Source organism: Zonotrichia leucophrys, chromosome 5 (assembly GCF_028769735.1).
Source record: "Zonotrichia leucophrys gambelii isolate GWCS_2022_RI chromosome 5, RI_Zleu_2.0, whole genome shotgun sequence".
Taxonomy (NCBI): Eukaryota; Metazoa; Chordata; class Aves; order Passeriformes; family Passerellidae; genus Zonotrichia; species Zonotrichia leucophrys.
This window is the reverse complement of record NC_088175.1, coordinates 5,917,382-5,938,374: the sequence shown is the minus strand read 5'-3', so window position 1 is coordinate 5,938,374 and position 20,993 is coordinate 5,917,382. Positions and strand designations below refer to the sequence as shown.

The 20,993-nt window shown below is 42.7% G+C and overlaps 3 protein-coding genes and 1 non-coding gene across 10 annotated transcripts in view; 3 read left to right on the top strand and 1 right to left on the bottom strand.

Annotated features, from left to right (window-relative positions):
• Nucleotides 1–203: 203 nt before the first annotated feature.
• Nucleotides 204–277, top strand: TRNAI-AAU (transfer RNA isoleucine (anticodon AAU)). Its single transcript has one exon. It is a non-coding gene; the product is annotated as a tRNA-Ile (tRNA).
• A 991-nt stretch (nucleotides 278–1,268) lies between these two features.
• ZNF839 (zinc finger protein 839) lies at nucleotides 1,269–11,962 on the top strand. 2 transcript variants are annotated; one of them, XM_064716029.1, is made up of 8 exons: nucleotides 1,269–1,888; nucleotides 2,775–3,677; nucleotides 5,409–5,660; nucleotides 6,392–6,484; nucleotides 6,841–6,993; nucleotides 7,977–8,117; nucleotides 8,763–8,895; nucleotides 10,590–11,962. In XM_064716029.1, the coding sequence occupies exons 1-8, from the start codon at nucleotides 1,337–1,339 to the stop codon at nucleotides 11,573–11,575; spliced, it is 3,213 nt and encodes a 1,070-aa protein (XP_064572099.1). In that variant the 5' UTR covers nucleotides 1,269–1,336; the 3' UTR covers nucleotides 11,576–11,962. The 2 variants fall into 2 exon arrangements, with proteins under 2 accessions (XP_064572099.1, XP_064572098.1); XM_064716028.1 differs by having other exon boundaries at nucleotides 2,772–3,677.
• On the bottom strand, nucleotides 2,542–20,850 carry CINP (cyclin dependent kinase 2 interacting protein). 3 transcript variants are annotated; one of them, XM_064716030.1, is made up of 6 exons: nucleotides 20,787–20,850; nucleotides 19,397–19,565; nucleotides 18,084–18,210; nucleotides 16,433–16,562; nucleotides 14,698–14,975; nucleotides 2,542–3,170 (listed from the first exon to the last, which is right to left on the bottom strand). In XM_064716030.1, exons 1-5 carry the CDS (start codon nucleotides 20,791–20,793, stop codon nucleotides 14,773–14,775), a joined length of 636 nt encoding a protein of 211 aa, XP_064572100.1. In that variant the 5' UTR covers nucleotides 20,794–20,850; the 3' UTR covers nucleotides 2,542–3,170; nucleotides 14,698–14,772. The 3 variants fall into 3 exon arrangements, with proteins under 3 accessions (XP_064572100.1, XP_064572101.1, XP_064572103.1); XM_064716031.1 differs by lacking the exon at nucleotides 2,542–3,170 and adding an exon at nucleotides 10,896–11,011; XM_064716033.1 differs by lacking the exon at nucleotides 2,542–3,170 and adding an exon at nucleotides 13,128–13,399.
• Nucleotides 20,845–20,993, top strand: part of TECPR2 (tectonin beta-propeller repeat containing 2) — a 43,584-nt gene continuing 43,435 nt past the window's right edge. For 2 of the 4 annotated variants that reach the window (XM_064716024.1, XM_064716025.1), the window contains exon 1: nucleotides 20,856–20,952. The gene's annotated coding sequence lies outside the window, so the exon portion shown is untranslated. Of the gene's footprint in view, nucleotides 20,953–20,993 lie in introns of all 4 variants that reach the window. The other 2 variants (XM_064716027.1, XM_064716026.1) reach the window with 2 other exon arrangements.

Below are 20,993 nucleotides of genomic sequence, written 5' to 3'. Positions count from 1 at the left end.
TCTCCATAGGCAGGGAAAAGTTTTTGCTTTTGGTGTTGCTGAGGAGATAAGCGTGTATTTCCATACGCGCAGGCCCAGGTCCGGTGCTCTTGGGGACGGGGAGATTCCTCGCCCAGTCCGTCGCCATCGCCGCTCCTAGTGAAAGGTGGAACATTGGCATAGGATTGTCTTTATTACTCCCAGCGGCGGCCCCATTTGCAAGTGGCCGGTTAGCTCAGTTGGTTAGAGCGTGGTGCTAATAACGCCAAGGTCGCGGGTTCGATCCCCGTACGGGCCACAGGGATTCCCTTTTTCTTTCTGCGATTCCCACCCACCTCACACGGTTGTGCTGAGACGCGGCGTGATCTTTGCACAAGGGCACGGCCGGGAACTTGGGGGGTGTGTGTGTGTCTGTCTGTCTCTCTGTGCGGGGTCGAGCGCCCAGGGCACGGACCGAGCTTCATTGCGCGCCTGCGGCTGATGGAGCCCGGCCGGCCCCGGCAGAATTCTGGGTTGGCTACAGCGGGCTCGGGTGACCCTTCGGGCTCTTTTCTGCCGTGTGGGCTGTCCTTCCCGCGTGGCACCCGCTCCGCCGCCCGAAACGGAGCACACATCCACGGAATTAGGAGGAGACCGCAACTCGTCCAAACGTCACTGCTAAAGCAGACTTGCCCTAGAGCACATGGCACAGGATTGCGCCCAGACCGTTCTGGGATATCTCCAGTGTACGGAGACTCCACAATCTCTGAGCAACCTGTTCCAGTGCTCGGAAACCCGCACAGTTCAGTTCTTCCGCATGTTCAGGTGGAACTTTCTGTGCATCAGTTGTCTCGTATCCCAGAAGTCGGCACCTCCGAGAAGAGCGTGGATCCATTCTTTTGGTACAAGGCCCTTTAGATACTTGTTCACAGACACAAGGTGACCTCTGAGCCGTCTCTGCTCGAGACTGGAAAGGCGCGACCCCCTCATCCTTTCCTCGTGAGACAGAGGCACAGACGCTCCGGTCCCTCAGCTATCTCCCACTGCCCTCCACTGTACCCGCTCCAGGAGCTCCATGTCCCTCTTGTACTGAGACTCGGTACAGACTCAGCGCGAACCGCGGGCAAACCCAACTCACGGTAACTCCGCCCGCGGGTCCCGCGTCCAGCCCCACCGGGGCCAGGAGCTGCGGGCGCACCTCCGCCGGTTTAGCCCGCGCGAGCCGCCGTCGGCGCCGGGCGGCCCCGCCCCGGGGGGCGCGGCGGGCGCTGCCGGGGGCGCCATTGGCCCCGCCGCCGGTGCCCCGCGCATCGCCCGCGCTGCCGACACCGCCGGGGGCAGCCGCCGATGCGGCGCCCGCCCGCCCGCGCCTGCCAAGATGGCGGCTCCCGGGGCGGGGGGCGCCGGGGCACTGCCGCCCCCTCCGCCCGCTGAGGACGAGCCCCCCGGGACCCGCGGGGCACCCCCCGGCGGGGCGGCGGGGCGAGAGGAGGGCGGCGGCAGCGGCAGCGGCGCGGAGCTGCTGGCGGTGACGGAGGAGCTGGTGCAGAGCTTGGCCGCCCTGGAAGCCGGCGTGGGGGCGGCGGCGAGCGGCACCGTGCTGTACCTGCGGGCGGACGGGAGCGCGGCGGAGGGCGCGGGGCTGAGCGACGGCGAGCAGCGGCGGCTGCTGGAGCGGCTGCTGGAGAGCCCGGGGCCAACCCCGCCGGCCCGTCCCGCCGCCGCGCCGCTGGCCCCCGCGGAGCTCCGGCGGGTCATCGAGCAAGTGAGCAAGGCCCAGGAGCAGCTGAAGCCGGCGGCGCCCCCGCCGCAGCCCTGCCCCGCGGGCGGCATCATGCAGAACGCCGCCCGGCAGCTGCAGAGCGTGGCCCAGCAGGTCGCCCTGCAGCAGGGCAGGGCCGCGGCCGCCGCCCGCCTCCTCCCGCACAAGGTAACCCCGGGGCTGGGGGGAGGGAGGCTGCGGCGCTCCGTGGGTGATGAAAGCCACGGCTCCCGCGGGTTTAATCCTTTCTAATAATTTCTTTTTTTTTTTTTTTTGTCGTTCTCGTCAGTCACACCTGCCCTCGGGTGTAGACTCCGCTCCCGCAGCTGAAAGGCACAGCTTTCAATGTGGTTTAGGAAAATTCGTGTTTGAATGTAGCTAATAGCTGCTGTGGTCAGTATTTCAGTCTGACAACACGTGCAGCCAAGAACAGCTCAGAAGAACTGTTGGGTAGTGGTTAAGTGGTGATGCACAGGAAGTTACTGGATGCCTCTTGCAGGTCCCTGGGCTTCCAACCCACCTTTGGGGTGTAGGTTGTGAAGTGATTGAACTGAAGCAGAAATTTGGATGAGGCAGGGAAACTGTGAGGGAGATAAACAGTAGCATCTGATTCTGTGAATCATCTCCACTAAGTTTTTGTGAACTGAACACACATTATAGGATGTGCTGGACTGGGTATTTGGCCTGTGTCATGTAGCAGACTGTAGTTTTCCCGTGTGGGGTTTGCTGAAGGTTATGAACGTGCCTTAGTGATGGCATTGACTCTGCTACTCCAGACAGCCCTGCTAGCAGGAAACAAAGCTGTGACATGGCCTCAGAGCAAACTTTACATGCTTTAGTTGAACTGCAGTCACAGCAGAAAATGTGCAGGAAAACCCATAGCTTGAAGGAAGGGAATCTGCTTTGATGCATTAAGATGGGAAGTTAATGATGTGCAGCGGTTTCTTCATGCTTTGCTTTAAGGGAATGTGTGTATTATCTCAATAAGTATTGTACTTATTTATTAATACTGTATTTGTGTAATTGCAACTCTTCCTTTTTTCCGCAAAAGCAGCTGGAAGCCATTTGTGTCCAAGTTCAGCCAGGACAGATGAAGGAAACTGAAGGGCCAATGACATCATTGGCACCAATCCAGTCCAAAACTATAACGCTGAGTCAGCCAGTTGGTAGGAAATCCAGCATACCAGGAGTTGGCATTATTAATCCCCAGATAATTAGGATACAGCCTGTTTCAGGAACTGAGCAGCAGCAGCTACTCCTGCATAGTTCTTCTGAGTCTCCAGTTCAGCTGCTTATGCAGAGGCCTTTCCCATCTCACGGGGCAGTGTCCGGGGACAAGATTCCCCCATCCAAGATGGTGAATGGACAGAGGGCTTCTTGTGCCACAGCATCAGCTTCAAGGTCTCCAAAACCTACCATGGCTGCAGCCAGTTCAGCAAGTACACCAAGCCTTGAAAAAAAGCAAAAGGATGACAAGTTAAAGAAATCCTTGAAGGTGAAAACTCGTTCTGGACGGATTTCACGCCCCCCCAAATACAAAGCTAAAGATTATAAATTCATTAAAATGGAGGATTTGGCTGATGGTCATCAGTCTGATTCTGATGACTACTCTGAGCTGAGTATAGAAGATGATGAAGAAGGAAAGGTGAAGGGAAAGGATGCATTATTCAGTTCTTCAAATTATAATCTGAAACCCAAGACATTTAAATGTCAGACTTGTGAAAAATCTTACATAGGAAAAGGAGGATTAGCAAGACATTATAAACTTAACCCAGACCATGGGCAGCTAGAGCCTTCACCTCAGAAAATACCTCTAGATAAGCCTAATGGAAGTATATTTGTGGAAGAGGAAATGATGAGTCCAGCACATTTGGATTCAATTGCTGTCACTTTAAGTCATGAAAAAGCACTAGCTACCAGTCTGGAAGAAACTGTTGATTCAAAGGCTGGAGAACAGGTAAAGCGTTACTTAAAAAATCTGTCAATTCTGTGGAAAGTAGAATGGCAGTTCTGTAGCTGCACAGTCTTGTACTGCTCAGAAATATCCACTGATAGACTACATTAGGCAAATTTCCCGTTGAAGTCCTTTAAAAATCAAATTGTCTCTTGCAGTGCTGCAGCAATAGCACTCTTGCACAGACACATACAACTAAATGTTCACTGAGTGTTCATTTCTTACTGTGTTTCTGACATATGGTTTTCACCTTGTCTCCATAAATGACATTCTTCTCTGCATTTGGATAAGAACACTGTTGTTCAGTTACAGCCTTTAGCATGACAGCAACACATCATCTGCTCTCATTTTCTGTTGCTGAAATAATGTCATCACAGAAAAATCTCTTATTTGGAACACAACAGTGAACTGCAGCTTTTCCTAGAGCAGGTTTTCAAAGTGAGGCATTGAAACACTGCACACCAAACACTGGTGAAATTCCACCCTCTAGGGTAGAAGCTGCCTCAGCTGCAAATTTTTTCCTGTGATTTTCTAGGCTGGTCACTTCAAAGAAAAGTTTCTCTTTTAATATTGAAATCACTCTCAACATTTTGCAGCTGATGCAGTTGCTGGTTAGGATAAAGTACTTGTTTAGATGTAGTGGTGTCATGTTTATTACTTGTCTTTGTAATAGTGAAGTTGTTCTCAGGAAAGTGAAAATTTACAGCAAACAAACCTTCCCTCATCCTCTGCACTCAGTTATCATCTCTGGAAAAAGAAAATTGCAGACTACTGAAGTCTGCTCTCTGAATTATTGTAGTTTGATACAGACAGGAAGCCAATCAAGATCCCCATGCTCAACCCCTAATCCTGTGTCAAATTTAGAACTAATTTAGTAATTTAATCCCTGGATAGAACTGACATAAATTTGCCATTTATAGAGCTTTCCTAATCAGTAGAATAGTAGGGAGTTACTGAACGCTGGGATGCAAATGTACAGATTATGCAAAGAAGCCTGATGTAACTCAGTACTATTATAAACTAATTTCTTGAAAGATGCTGGAACATTCTTAGAAATTCTATCTTGGAAGGGGAAGATGCTTAAGTAAGAAGTCACTGCTTTGAACAGTTAAAGAGTTTTACACTGAAATGATCATCATAAGTTAAACATATAAAAGGCACTTTGACTTTCTCTATGATCTTATAACAGAAGCTGCTTCCTAGCTGTGTTCCTAGGGAAGACAGGATTTTGAAATGTGTAACTGGGCAGTACATTTGGAATTTAATTACTGGGCTTGTCACTCTTCATGGTGTCAGTTTTTGTCTTTCTTATAGTCTTCATGCTTTGACATAGTTACAATGAAACCCAAATTATTCTTTGACTATGTTTTACTGCCAATTAAATTTTATTTCTACAACCTCTTTATTTAAAGAGGATATATTTTACTTCTAAAATATTAAATGTATTTAACCCACTTAAACCACCTCTTTCATTATGTTTATTTAATCTTTTTCTTTTGTATGACATCTTGTAGTTCAAAAATGCTAACTTTGCATATAATGGCATACATGTGATGCAGAAGTAGCCATGTGTTGGATTTATTCCACAACTTTCTTTGCAAGTTATGCTTGTATCCAGCTATGCATTTTTTAAAATATGCTATTTATTATTTGCATGGATGCAAACTTAATTTTAAAACTGTCTTCCTCAAAACTGTTTAAAATGGTGAATAAAGACTTTTCCTTTTAATTAAGGCTTCAGAGTGTGAGGAAAGCAGCCACTTGCTGGCAGAACAACCAAATGAAAGCAGTTCAGGACGCCGGGGACCTGTGACCCCACAAGGACCTGGAAGACCCCGACGACCAAAGCGACGTGGTCGGCCCAGGCTGGGTGGAAGGTCCAGGTGCTCTGGAAGGCTTAGCAGACCTGGTCAGTCCCCTTCAAAGTCACTTAGTAGTGTGTCAGCAGAACACAATGTATTCAGAAGAAAAGCTAGGTTAAAAGAGGTATGGCTCTCTTCTGCAATTACTTTGCAAGTGTTTTTACCCCACCCCGATTTCCCCCACCCTTTTTTTTTTTATAATTTATTTTCGATGAATAATTTAAAAAATTTTTTTTTTTTTTACATCCTCATGTATGGACAAGATGAAAGCCTCAGATGGCTTCTAAGAAGAAAACATTGTCTTTTAAGAAAAAAATACTTCCAGCAGAAAACTGGAAAAAGGAAAATGGGAACTGGGTTTGGAAAGGGCCTTCTGACATGTAGATAAATTCTTGCTACCCTTTTTCTGGAGAAGGAAAGTTACTAGCTACTACTAGTATCTCCTCCAACACAGTAAAAGACATAATAATGAAAAGAACCCAAAAACATCAAAACAAACCCACAGAGGTCTTGGGGGAGGATAGAATGGGGGTTAAAATCCAAGTAACACAACTTGTTCTTTGGTTTCTGTGTGTTACAGATCCTTTATGGCCACTAAAGCTACTGAGGTTGCTGTTCTTTCTATGAATTGGAAACATTTGTGGGACTGAGTTTTGTCCGTACATGAGTAGTAAAACCTATTCTGAGTTTTTGTAACTTACCCCTTTTTGGAGTTAGTTTACATCTGTTCTTAAAGCTGCCTAAACATACAGCATATCTTTCAAAAAAAAAAGTAGTGATATTTTATGTTCTGAAAATGGGGTGCATCATGTGTGGGCTGCTTTTTCCTAATAATCTCATTCTGGCTTTTGACAGCTAATACAACAATGTGATAATGAAGATTTAATGGAGCTGGCTCTCCCACGTCTTACAAAGCTTGTTACAGTGTATGAATTCCTCTTGATGAAGGTGAGTTTTTATGTAAAAATATTAAATTATTTTAGGGATATGTCCATTAGTACACGTAAAAAGATTCCTTTACAGACAGACATAATTGAATTTCCTAAATTAATATTGTGCAGCATGTAGATGTTCCACACATCACTTCAGTCTTACACAGGCAAAACTGTGGTAGGTCTCAACTCAAAGCCTTGCTTTTTGCTGCCTGGTTCAGTGGCATTTTGAAAATTCCAGAGTCTTTTGACTTAAACGTTTCTATTTTAAAATGTTGAACGCAACAAAATTGACAGATGTTAATTTAATCTTTTTTTTAAAGCATAGGGGAGGGAGAAACAAGCCCTTTTTTATTCCTCTCTTATTCCCAGGTGGAAAAAGGACATCCAGCCAAAGCTTACTTTCCAGATGTGTACAGGGAGTTTGAAGATTTGCATAACATGGTAAAGAAAATGGCTTATGATCACCTCAGTAATTCTGATTCTGTGAATTGCCAACAGCCTGTTGAAATAAAAGATGCTAAGGTAATAAAGCACTCTGGAACTATGATTGGTTGGTTTGTTTGCTTGTTTTCTGTGAGATGCCTTGCATTTTTAATTTTCTGTGATAATTAATTTTCTCGTGCAGGTAAATTTATTTGAAAACAACAAGATTTTTAATTAGCAAAAATAGGCATTATTGTGAGAAGTCCAACAACTTAGCAAGAAGAAAAAGAAATCCATAATAAAACTTCAATTCTAGTTTATGTCAGTGGATGTTTGATCAGGAAGGGGGGGTTCTATATTTAAAATTAGTGACCTTGATTTCAAGAGGTAATTTCATTGCAAAATGAGGGCAAACTGAATGCATCTATGCAGTTCACAGTCACATTAACAAACATGAAAAGTAGTGACTACATTAATAAAATTGCAAACTATTATTATTGACTCCAGATTCACTGTTTATGGAGCTGTGTCTAGAAAGACAGATGAAACCTCTTTCTTGCTTCTCTTCTGTGTTCATGTGCATTCTTAAAATAGAATGATGCTCTTAAAAAAGAAGAAGACCAAACCAAACCCCAAAACAACCTGGCCTTGAGAAGCTGGATGGTAGCACATCTGTGTGAGGATGAAGCACAAGAATGGAATGTGAGGAGGGGGGAAAATCCTTAACTAAGCAGAGATACTCTAAACAGAAGACCTTTAATGTTTTTTATATGGTGGAGAGCCTCAATAATCCTTATTAAACACCTCTTTGAGTAACTGTCTCTGGATTCTATATATAACCATAATTCTTTCAAGTTTGCCTGTTAACAATCACCTTCAGATGAAGGTCATGTTCATGTGTCAGTGTGAAGGCTGGTAGAAAACATTGGAGTCTAAATACTTGCATTGAGCTGAGGTGATTGTCAGGCTAGACATGATGTAGCTCTAGTTCAGTTTTAAGAAAACTAATCTGTATTTCAGCATGTATGTATTCAGATCTGAGAGGCTAACTTTTACTTTTTTCCTTAAATCTGTTTCTGAAGGTTGCTGAATCTCTAGGAATCACAGAAATACTCACTGGAGAACAGAAGATGCAAGGTGCAGACCCTTATTCACAATGTGTAATTAAAATTGTCAGTGAGCAAGTGCCTGTGGATGTACTGGGACAAAAACGGTCAGCTGAGGTATGGAACACCTTTGTGAAAATTAACAGTGAATCTAAGACCAATTAAAACTTTAAAAAATACATAATTATTCCTTAGAAAATCATGCTATATTATCTGAGTCATGTTAAAGTAAGGCTTTTGTGAAAGTAGTCTTTGCTGTGGTATCATAGCAGGGCATATGAAGTAGCACAGTAGGTATGGGCTTTGGGAAGACACTTGGTAGCATTCAGGACAGAGTATCAGACTCACAGGTCTTTGATACGAGGACAAAAGAACTTAATTGAGGTGCTGGTAACTGGGGGCTCCACAGATTCCAGCCTGTGTTAGAGGACATGGCCTAACCTACAGCAGGTTCAGACACTGCTCATTGCTGTGCTAATTGGAGAGAGGGGCATGAAAACAGGTTATTTTTTTTTTGGCAAGTCAGTTGATGAGCTTCAGTCTGTTTATAGCTGTAGCAGAGAGCTGTGTTTTGTCCCCTTGGAGTTTTGGTGAAGTGTGAGGGCCATGTTTAAATCCTTACCTCTTAGGAAGACACTTAGTGTAAATCCTGTTTTCAAGGATCATCAGTTCACTGCCATGATGTTCCCACAGTTATCTTTTCCAGTATTTTTTTTTTGTCAGCTGTTACAGGCTGCAGTTAATCATCTCTTGTATTGACAGAGCTCAGGGGAAGAACTGCTGCCACCAGCCAAAAGGACCAAGTTAGAAGATGTAACAGAAAATGTGAACAATGCTTATGCCACTCAAGATGAAGTGAAAGAAGGGAGTTTGTGTACACTGTTTGGAAAAGATGGTAACTTCAGATTTTCCAGTTCTGTTCATGGAGGAGCTGAACAAATCTTTGTTCTTCAAGCTACTGTGGTTTTTGTCTTCCAGTTTCATCTCTTAACTTGCTTCCCAGGTCCTTCAAAAGCAGCTGTTTAACTGGAAAGGCCTCATGAGGAGGGAAAAGTTACAGAGGATGCAGACAGCAGTAGCTCAGTGCTGGATGCATGATAATCAGTTATTGATACTATTTATGAGCATAGTAGTGTCCTCTGCTGTGTGCTCCCTGTCTGTCCTGTCCCTCTGAGTGCACAGCCTTTGTGTCAGCTGTGGGAGAGCAGAGGAAGAAGAAGCACAGTGCACATCCTTCCTCTTGGCCCCTGCCAGCTACAACAGCAGAATTACCAGAGCTTTGTGGAACTTTGGGGAAAGGGAGAGCAGGTATAGGCTGTCCTGTATCAATCATTGGAATACATCTTGTATTGGAACTGAGGCACCATTTGGCACCAGAGTCTTCAGGTGGCTGCCTTTCTGTATATTCCTTCTTATGTTGCATCCTGCTGCCCTTCAGATTAGCAGGGTAACAGTGAAAGGGAGGTAAATCTCTAGTAAGATATGTCTATCAGTACCATCCACTTTGTAAATACTTTGTTTTGGTGTTGCTCTAAGTGCCTTTGTATTTGCCCTTTGTATGCCTTTCAGTCAATGGTTATTTTTGTTTCCCTCCATTAGATTTTCTTTCTCTGAAAGGCTCTCTGCATGACCATGCTTACTTCTTGCTGCACTATGATTTTCTTCTGGACTAGGAGTTTTTAAAATTACATTTTGCTTGCACCTGCTAGTAGGGTGTTTGCTAGTCTACAGTGCAAAATGTTAAAAATAGTCCTCTCTGCAGTGTTAAGTCTCCTTCTTTGTGCAGTGGTATCTTTCATAACAAAAAGAATCCAAAACCAAACCAACTTACTTGTTCATTTTGAGCTTTAATAATAAAGTCTGACAGCTCATACTACTGCAGCTTAGTAGTTATTGTCCAGCTACTTTCAGGGCTTGGGATCCTGGTCAGGTCCAGGTCAAGTAACTGGTAGAACACTGCATTCCTTGTGGTTTTTACCTTTTCTGGCACAGGACAAAAGTGCTGCTGGGGCTCTTAGCACAGCTAATTGTCAAACAACCACAATGTAGCAACCTGATGACATGTCTGAGTCCAGGATGAGCTTGATTAGGAATAGAAATTTAAACAAGTTTAAATGCTTCCACCAACTTACTAAAAGTGATGAGGGTGAGCAGCTGACAAGTTTGTGCCTGGTAAAGTCTTTATCTTTTAATATTACTGGCTGCATGACAGATGGAACAAAATTGAGTTTGCCTTTGAGCTCAGGTTGTTTTCAGGATGAACAGGAAAATGCTGCCTCTAAGATCTCTTAATATAGAAATACTTGATAAACTATCACTATTCAAAAATAAGGAAATTTAAATATTATTTTTATATTTATAATTTTAATATATATTTATGATTTTATATTTGTATATTTATAATTTATAATGAATTTCTCATTGGGAAGTTCTATGAAACTCCTGTAAGGTGCTTCAGGTTTGCTAATTTGGGGGAAGCAAAGCAGGGAAGTAATCTAGCTTTTCCTCCAAAACTATTGCTGAAATATAGGTTTTTTGGCATGCAATATTAGATTGCCCAACAAAATAATACTTCTTCCCCCTTTTCAGGTTTTAATCCATTAAATGGAGAAATCCTGCTTTCAGAAGACAGGCATATCACCTGCTGTACAACTGGAAGTACGTTACAGACAGCAGAGGAACATAACTCACTTGCTGACTCAGGAGCTGGAATCGATGGTGCAAATTCAGGTACCTTCTCCCAGACTGTGGGAATGAGGATGGAGTATCCCCAGGCTGCAGGGCTGCAGGGAGCAGGCCTGGCAGGTGAAGGATCCCTGCTGCACCCCGGGGCGGTGCTGCCTGTGGGAGCAGGAGGCTCGGCCGGGCCGCTCCAGGCGCGCTTTGGGAGCGGGAGCAGGGCAGGGGCAGCTCCTGAGCTCCACAGCTCCCTGATGGAGCAGCCAGGGGCCAGGCAGAGCACTGGCCTAACAACGAGTGCAGAAAATGGTCACACTCCAAAATATCATCAGCTGCAAGAAGAAAACCCGAATTTTGCAATTAAAGAACATTCTGAGCAGCTCCATAATGCTGATGTGACTGATGAGATACAGGAACTTGAGAAGGTGTTTTCAACAAACGTTGTGCCAATAAACTACCCCCAGAGTGCTCAGGCTGAGTCACAGCAGAACCCTGGCCAGGGAGCCTCCCTGTCTGCTCAAGGGAACCAGGAAAACGCTTTCAAACACCACAGTGAATATTCTTGTGGGACAGAGGAAGCACAGGAGCTGGCAAATACAGTTACTGTAGATGAAACTGTAGCTTTTGAGATTTCTGATGAGAGCCATGATTTTTTGTCTCAGGGACACGAACAGATTTTTATTCAGACTTCAGATGGGCTTATCTTGTCTCATCCAGACACTGCTGTTTTGTCTCAGGCAGAAGGCATCGTCATTGTCACTGATTCCAATGGTACTACAATGCACATCCGCACACCCCAAGGGATACCTTTGGAAACAGTGGAAGCACTACTGGCAATGGAAGCAGGTGGCCAAAGTGAAGATATTTTGCTCTCTCAAAGTGAATTGGAGCCATAAATTAGAAAACCCTATAAGCTTTCTTCTGGAAAAGACTGATTATAAAATGTATATTTTTCTAATGTGAATACTGAGATAATTGAAATTTAACTTATTTGTAAACTGTTTCTATGCCCTGTACTTTTTATAACTTATGTTTATATAAATTTAGCAGCATTGCAACCAAAAATTCTAGAATTAACATTGTTCTATTTGCTTTATATGTTGGGGATGGGTGGAAAGTGGAAATCTTGTCAACCCTAAAACTTGCACTGTTCCCTTTTGTTACGTAATTCCTTTTCTCTCTAGCCATCTCAAAGTGCAGTAAGTTGTACTGCTGTGCAGCAGTGATGTGCTGTGTCCTGGCAAGCTGTATATGGGTAAAATAAAAGCTATATTAAAAATGTGCATTTTCTGTGCCACTGAGATTACAGAACACTGTTATTGTGCTTTTTAAAAGCTATCTTGAATATTCATTAGCATCTAGACTTGATGCACATTAATCTGCCTGGAAAAACGAGCAGGTTTAAGTATAATCCACAAACTTGTGCATTCTGGGAACAATGTGACAGCCTAGCTGATCCTTACTGAAATAAGCACTCACTGAGTTGAGACAAAAATAGCCTCAAAAGATCTGATTTGTACTGAACAGTTGGAAATGTGTTTGAGTTGCTTGTCTAATGTTCAGCCACACCTTTAAAAATTGCTGTTACATAGACATAAATGGGAAAATGCATAAGTAGTGATATAAGTTTCCTTAATGAGGTACCAAATTCTTTTTTTGCTTTAGTCTGTCATGGCCTATTTTTGTCAGAGTGGTATTACACTTTTTTTTCCCCCTTTCAGATGATGCATCCTTTATGACTTCTACACTTGAACCTTTGCAGTAACTCCATGCTACCTTGTACTGTTTAATCATAATACAAAGGGACTGTTGCTCTAGGCAGGGAGAAAACTTGGCAAATTACTTGAATTTCTGTCATACTTTCAATATGATCCTTGGATCAGATTATATTTTTGTAGAGACCTCCTACCAGCATCTTGTCCAGGGCACTGTCTTTTCTTTCAAGAAGTTTAGCAGGTGAAAAAGAACAGCATTAAATGAGCAGACATTACTGAAAAGTGGTAACATCCTTAAAATGTATTTGTCACCTCATTGCTGAATAGATGCAACTACTGGGACAATTAGACAAATCTGCCAAGGACAGGAGAATTCTTCTTAAATTGAGTATGAACACTGATTTTTTTTTTTTCATGGTATTGTTACCACAAAGAAAAACATGAAAATTGAATCTAAACAGAAGACCATTTACAGATTAAATAAACTGCTCTGCTATGTCCCTTTAAACATAGTTGGGTTAGGCTTTTTTGTTTGGTGGGGTTTTTTTGTGGTTGCTTAATTAGAAGATGAATTTGATTATCCAAAACGTTGCCTTTTATGAGTAGTTGTGAAAGATACATTAATGAGTTATTAATGAGTTACTGTTTGTTTTGGGTTTTTTCCCCTCTTTTTTTAGGAGGTGGTAATTGCCAGAGGATACAAACCTACCTTGAAAGTGAAGGTAACATACAAAGCAAAGTTCTGCTGGTCTTTCAAAGTCTTTCATTGCAGTGAGCAATTCCTTATGATACTCTTTTGTACTGACTCTAATAATTATATTTGAGAGCTACAAATATAGCAATCAACTGCTTAGAGCTAGAATGACAAAACATCTCTGCAATGATTTTGCAGTAATCTTCCAATGCCCAACAACAGTCAATAAGCAAGAGGGTCTGTGAATATGAAAACCCCTTCCTGAAGAGCTTTTTTCCTCTTAAGAAATGAGAGCAAACCACAATTTCCACCTGTGGAGAAAATGAAAACTTGCTTCAATTTTGCCTTCCCTATCAATTTGCACATGCTGGGAAATATAATACACCTACTCTCATCTTAAAAGAACAGTTCTATATGTGAATCAATCTTTTCTCCTTGGAAAATATTTCTGAAGTACTGAGATGTTTCCATAGTGACACAGGTCTGGCCCAACTCAGATGAATTAAGGTGGCTGTTAAACTAAGTGGAACACTTCCACTGAAAAAATAACAAAAGCCAACAAAGCTGTTCCTAACTTTATTCTCCTTGAGCTGCAGCAGAATTTCTTTTTAGATGCTGGAATTGTGGGCTTAGAATAGAACTCTTACTAGCTGCCAGAAACAACCTCATTGTTAACAGAACAACTTTTCAAGAAAACTTTTTAATTCATGTCTGTCTGTCCTGTTACTGCAGGAAACTGATGAATTTCCCTTACTAACCCCAAGGTTTCAGCTTGGGGCTAATGAGGTAAGTGACCTTGCTTTTCCTATCAGTACAGAGGGACAGACACACCTTCACACCAAAACCACTTGACATCAGTACCAGTAACCCAAGGAAAAACTCACTGAGCCCTATGACAGGGAGCAAACAAGATGGGATACAGCCTTGACTAAAGCAGGTTTTGTTTTATTCACAGATGCTTTCATGAAACATCTCCTACCAAAAAAAAAAAATTAAAATTAATTAAAAGGGACAAGACCTTATTATAGAATGACTGTAGAATGCTGAGTTGTACTAAACCTTCCCTGGGTGCTGGTTCAAGCTTGGATCACTCTTTGAGAGTGAAGTACACAACAACACCAGAATCAAAACCAAACCAGAATTTGTACTATTGTCTGCAGCAGCATTTCAAAATCACATACCAAACTACGTGGATCCTTTTGGATTCTTCTTTTTGTGCTTTCCTCCACTTATAAATCAAGTACAAAAACATTTGCCCTGTTAATTCATGCAAAAAACCCCCAAAACCATGGAAGTTCAAGAAGTGCTGAATTTCTGTGGCAGAAGGGACCATGTAGGTATTTTAGGGTGTCCAGACTTGGGAGGAAGTAACATTTTTTGCTGTAGATTCTAAATGCATTGAATCCCCCAGATTGCCAAGCAGAGCTTACCTCTTTCTGACTATAGAGGACTTAGCTTCCTACCTGTAGCCTCTGTGTTGCCCTTAAAATAGATAAAAACAACCAAAACGAGATTGTCCCACACAGAATAAGGAGTATCAGCTGAGACAAAGTAAGGAATATGAATAGAGAAAAATATTTTTAATAAGTTTTACAAAAAATCAACTTACTTGGTAAGCCTTGCAACATGCCAGTTCAGTTTCATATTAGCATCCCTAGAAGGCAGCCATGTAACCTCTGGAATTCTAGCACTGCCTGTGTCCTGTTTCCAGCAGCATGGCTTCGAGCAGCAGCATGCTGCTGTTGTCAATGTAAGGCTGGTACAGCCACGAGGATAAATACACCATCATCAGATCCTGGTCAGCAGAATGAGCAATGTCTTGTACAATTGTTTGCTTGAGTTGTAGCTCCTTCTTGTACATTTCAGACAGCTTCAGACAAACCTCATCTGAAATGGATTGAAAAACCCAAGCACATTGAGCAGAACATTTCAGCAATTCAAAAGCTAAATTATACTTGTAATACGTGGATCATTAAAAAACCCTACCTTACATAAGCTATGCCCCAAATGCAGCTATCTTCTTTTTAACAGCATTAATGATGTTTTTACATTAGAATATAAACTGCTAAACAATTTCCTCAGCTTTGGGATGTATTTTACACACTTCTGATTTTGACATGAGCCCATATTTAACTATAGAATAAGCAGCGGTATTGGTTCTCAGGACCCACTGTAAAATAATCCGTTTATTCCTCAAATAACTGAAATTTGATTTTAAAATTTGATAATGCTATCCTATAGAACAAGCTTCACATTTAGAGTAGTTCTTGATTTTAGCTAATCTTAAGGATGCCCTCACATGCTCTGAAGCACTTCAGCAATGCATGATCAGCAATAAGTAATACCAATAGTGAAAAACAACAGTAAAAAACCCCCAACAGACCAAAACTGAAGCATTTATTGTAAAAACTGTTACTAGTTATGTTAGTGAAACTGGTAGGGAGATTAAAATTCATCTGTAATCTTTCATTGTTTGAATTCCTAAAAAAATAATCACACAAAGTATTTTTAAAGAGAGACTGATCTTGTGCTTCTACCTTAGCCTGAACTATAACTGCCTTCAGAAGGATTTAGTCTTTCATGGAGTAGACAGCATCACTAAATGATTCAGTCACAATGGGTGTTTTGACAGCAGTTGTCTTTGTCATTCTTATTCTTTGAGGCTGGCAGAAACTGATACATTAAGATTCCTGCTAAACTGTGGTAGTGAATTAAGAGGCAGAGCTTCACAGAAGTATGATTTTCACAAAGAAGGCAGTTGGTTTGCATGCAATCAGACTTCTCTTGAATTCAGACAGTTTTAAAACTGGGGTAATACCAGCTGGGAGGCAGTACCTTTTGCCATCAAGTGAATGCTAAAAGAATTAATATTAACAATAGAGTGTAATATTTCTTTACTTGTCTTGATTGACACTGAGATCAGAGGTATTTTTCTTTGGCTGCTTGAGAATTAACTGAGGTACAGCTTGCTTTTGCATTCAAGGGTTTAATTTCAATGTCAAGAAACAAGTCAAGTAGTTAAGCCTGCAGCTTAACACCAGCAAGCTGCAAATGCACCTCTGCCTGCAGAGGATGTGGCTGTTGCAGCTTGGACACTGCCAGCTGCTGACAAATTTAGTTCTAAGCTGTGATTGTTGCATGGCAGACAATGCTTGGCAGTCATCAGCAGTAACCCTACACCAAGTGATGCATTCCTGTGTTTATTGATTAGTCAATTGTAAAGGAGACAGCACTCTCTCCCTCTCAGGCAAGACATCCAGATAAGAGGGCTTATTTTTCAGTCATAAATTGGATGACACTGATGACACAATGTAATTAGCTAAGATAATCAATATTTTACTTACAGAAGTATGATGTGGGCCATGTATGAAAGAAGGGAGCCTTGCAATTCCCAGCTCCATGGTGGAATGTTTCCAAGTCACAGATTGCTTTAGTAGTTGAAGTAAGCTTTTCCATTTTCATCTGTATTTTTGTCTGAAAATGATGAACATGGAACATTAATGAATATCTCAGGAATATTAGGCTACCATGATCTTCAGCATTTTTTGACAACACACTATTTATTCAGGCTATTTAATATTGACATTTCTAACTTGCATTTTTTTAACTCCAGACAGGAATCAAAACTGGAATCTATATAAAGACTTAATATGAAATACACAGAAATTTTGAACACTGCAGATAAGGACTCTGTTTTGGACATTCTTTTGTTTCCCACATGTAGAAATATACTAAAGCCCTCTCACTTTTTCACCGCCTTAGTTTTCCTATAGCAATTTAGCAGTGGGGAAAAACATCACACCAGTACAGCACAAGCCCTCTCAAGATCTTTTTGTACATTACCATATCAAGATGACTTTAACTTCAAAAGATCAGCAGCAGGTGAGAAAAGCAGCTCAAGCTGCTACTGACAATATATCTAGGGTGATCTAACAGCTTGCTTCAAGAAATAGGGAATTCCATCCACTTCCTTCATGTCCATCTGACTTTGTGCATTTGGGTGTGAATATTTACACCAAAATGAAGCTTGCAGGCAGTATCTTTACATCAAGCAGCTAAAACACAGATACATCCATGAACCTGTAAGCTTGTATAAACTCCTAAGGAATGAAAAATAAATTAGATCATAGTAGCTATGTTTAGTATCCAATCTAACACTGACTGCTTAGACTCTTGTTCCTCAGGAAGAGTAAAAACTTAATCAATTTGTAGTCTGAATACAAGAGTACATGAAGGAAAAAAAAAAATATCCCCAAACATTTTCCCCACAGAAAAAAATCGGAGGGAAATCTAGCCAGTTTCCTGCTTTTTCTAAACACTGCAGGTCTGTATCCTGGCTATAAAAAAAATAGATCTACCATTCTTTTAATGGGCCTCCACTTTGGCAAAAGACTGTAAAAGTTATTTTTAATAAGAATTTTAAATTATGGTATCTGGCAGAAAAAAATGTTTGCTTCCTGTCAAACTGACAGGTGACATTAATTCCTAGCAAGGTATCCAGAAAAATGTTGGGTTACATAATTATCTTACTCCACTCTCCAGAGATGGAGATCTGCACAGCAAATGCAGGCAGGAAGGCTAAAATGTGACTGCATTATGTCTGATCAAAGGCAGCTGCAAGGAATTGGTGGCAGGTAGAGCACTGCTTTATGCTTTGCTGTTTCTTTTGTTCTGAACAGAGGGAATATCCAGGATGAGAAACAGAAAACAGGTGCAGCTTTGGAATGCATTCTTTGTATGCTTTGTTTCCACATCACTTTACAAAAGGGGGAGTAGAACTATAAGCTGACAGAAGATGTAAAACCAACTTTGAAATTTACCCATCAACCAAATCCATGGTGCACTCTGGATTTTAGTCATTTAGATTTGAAGCCAAAGAACTATGAATGAAAATCCCAATTTTCTGCCTACAATAGATACTTCAGGACCTTTCCTTGTTATTTGAGCATGCTTGGAATTGATTCATATTTACTAAGTCTGAAAAATGAGTATTACCATTTGCTTTAAGGTCTGAAGTAATTCTGCACAGCAATTGTCCAGCTCTTCATTGTATTTTAGGGTTGGCTTTTCAGGTTCTGTGGCACTGTTATCACATGCTATCTCCAGTTTGTTGTCCTGAAATCTAAAACAGAAACATGAGGCAGCATAAAGAACTACACATAGGTTTACTTGAGCAGTGCAGATTTAAAATCCTTGTGGTCTGATCCTAGAAATTCTCTTACTCACAGGCTGTTCATGAGAATTCCTACATAAAAATAGCACAAAGCATAGCTGGCCATGTGGGCAAATGGGGTTAGTAGCATAATCTTCAGAGAAAAACAGAACTACTGTACCTTAAAACATGTGCTTGAACAAACATTTGCAGGTGTGAAGATAACACTTTTTCCCTCTTTCCCTTGCCCCTGTGCTGGAGGTTGTTCTCCCATCACCAACAAGGTATGCCCAGGCTTCAGCTGCTCCACAGGACAATCTGGAGCCTCCCCACAAACCCTTTGTGCAAATCTAAGGCAAGCCATTTATGTGTGACCCCAGAGCAGCCAGTGTGCAGACACCTGCCCTGTCTGGCAGACTCACACCAGCTGAAAACTCAGACTGGAGAGAGAGAGCTGCTAAAGAGCAGAAGCAACATCTGGCACCATTACAGCAAAATATTGCTCAGCTTGTACCTGTCAGAACCCTGTCAGACAAACCCTCCTCAGCTGTCAGGGATCTGGAGAAGCTGCTCACAGCCCTGTTAGTTAAGGTTTCTCATTACAGCATGAAAATAAAAGCTCTACCAAAGTGGGGTTTTTTCAGTTTTTCTGTGTGGTTTTTTTTTTTTTTTAATGGTGGTTGTGGTGTGGTATTTTTGTGGATTCCTTGTTGGTTTTAAGTTGCCACCATTAAAACTTTTTATCTGTAAAAATCATTGATTCTTCCTTAAAATCTTCTCCAATTTTGACTTGAGCTTTTTATGCCTCACTGTAAAACATGCAAGACAATAAGGAAACTCACATGGGCTGAGATTTATAGAACTCATTTTTAACTTGGTACATTATGTAAGTATTTAAAATATGTTACATTTGACTATGTAAAATAAACATTTCCCATTTCTTGCAAATATCATTACTATGAGACATTTTTTGAATGTAAATAATTTATGTAACCAAAGAAATGCAACTGCAGAGTTTGATCTAAGAGCTAGCTTATCCACTGTGACATGCTCTTTTCCCATCCCCCAAAAGAACTTTCTAGTGAAGAAAGAACATTAATCTCTCAATAAAAGCAATCTTTATGCTATCTTTATTCGTGTGCATTAGCATACTTACTGCTCACTGATCCTCATGTTGACTATTTTGTTTGCTGTAGTAAATCCATTATCATTCAGTCTCTCCCATTTCATCATTAAATTATGCCAGTCTGCTGCATTATCTTTAATTTTTCTTGCACTGACAGATAAAACAGGCCTTCTTGGAGTACTATCAGGAGGACTTTTTGCTGTATGAGAAAATTAAGATATTGAAGCCATTTAAAGCATACAGAAACAAACCAGTGTCCAGCAGCTATTTGTGTGAAGGACTTCCTGATTTACTGGTAAATATTGATTAAAGTAAAATGGAATTTACACTAACTGTCTTCGGTCATGAAATCTAATTCCTCATCTCTTGCTATTTGCAAGAAAACCACGTTATTAAACAAGTGAAGCACATTCTGAGCTGTGCAGTTGCAGCAGACAGCAGTGGCTTTGTAGTGCTGGCAGATCTAGCAGTCTTCTGACATCAAATGACAGTCAGATGCTAATGCAGTGCCCGACAGAGAGAAATCATGGCAGCAACGGCATGTGTGCAGTGCTCATGCCATGAATGTCAGAATTAATTCACAGCAACATAGGAGCTCCAAGAGTCTGGGGAAAGGCTGAGTCCTGCTGAAGGTGGTGGGTGCTTTACTGCTGGGCACAAAGCCCTCGTTTCATGGTGTCCCCTTGGAGGGCAGACAGATGTAAGAGCCCTCTGCTCCTCCTATGATCACACAAAGCAGCACCACCTTTGCACCTCAGGCCCTGCCCTGGCAGCCAAAGCAGGGCTCAAAGCCAAGCCAAACGCCCTGCCTGAATGTTTGCTGGCTTCAACTTTTATCCACAGAGATGCCTGAAAAGAGTTCATCACATCGAAAAAGTCCACACAAAATCATAGAATGGGTCAGGTTGTGAGTGGCCCCAGTGGGTCACAGCTGGTCCAATCCCCCTACTCAAGCAGGGCCATCCCAGAGCACACGGCACAGGATTGCATCCAGACGGTTCTGCAGGGATGGAGACTCCACAACCTCTCTGGCTCATCTGTTCCAGGGCTCCGTCACTGCACAGTGAAGTTCTCCCTCATGTTTATCGTTCCTGTGCATCAGTTTCTGCCCATTACCTCTTGTCCTGTTCGCTGGCACCACTGAGAAGAGCCCGGCTCAATTCTCTTGACACCCACCCACCCACTCTTTAGATATTTATACAGAGAACTGGTAAAACACATAGGGAGCCTCCCACTCCACACGAGCGAGGTGCTGGACACGGTGCAGCCCGGGGTGTGACAGCAGCAGCCCGGCAGGCGGGCAGAGCACCACGGGCCCTTTAAACCTCGTTAGTTTGCTGAGAAATTCCAGGACCCCGCCTCTGGCTGCCCCCTGCTACTCCCGCGTTCGTTCGCTCCCTGCGGCTCCCCCCTCACTCACCCGCCATGGCGACCCCGCCGCCCGCGGAAGTTTCCTCACGTCCGGCCCCGCCCAGCCCGGCCCCCGAGCGGCGCAGGCACCGGGGCCGCCGCCGCTCCGCCGCCTCGGGGCCCGGCGCCGCCGCTCCCTGCCGCCCTCCCTGAGCCGCAGCCCGCGCCCCGGAGCGGTGAGTGCAGCCGCGTCCCCGCGGAGCCGGGGGGACCCCTC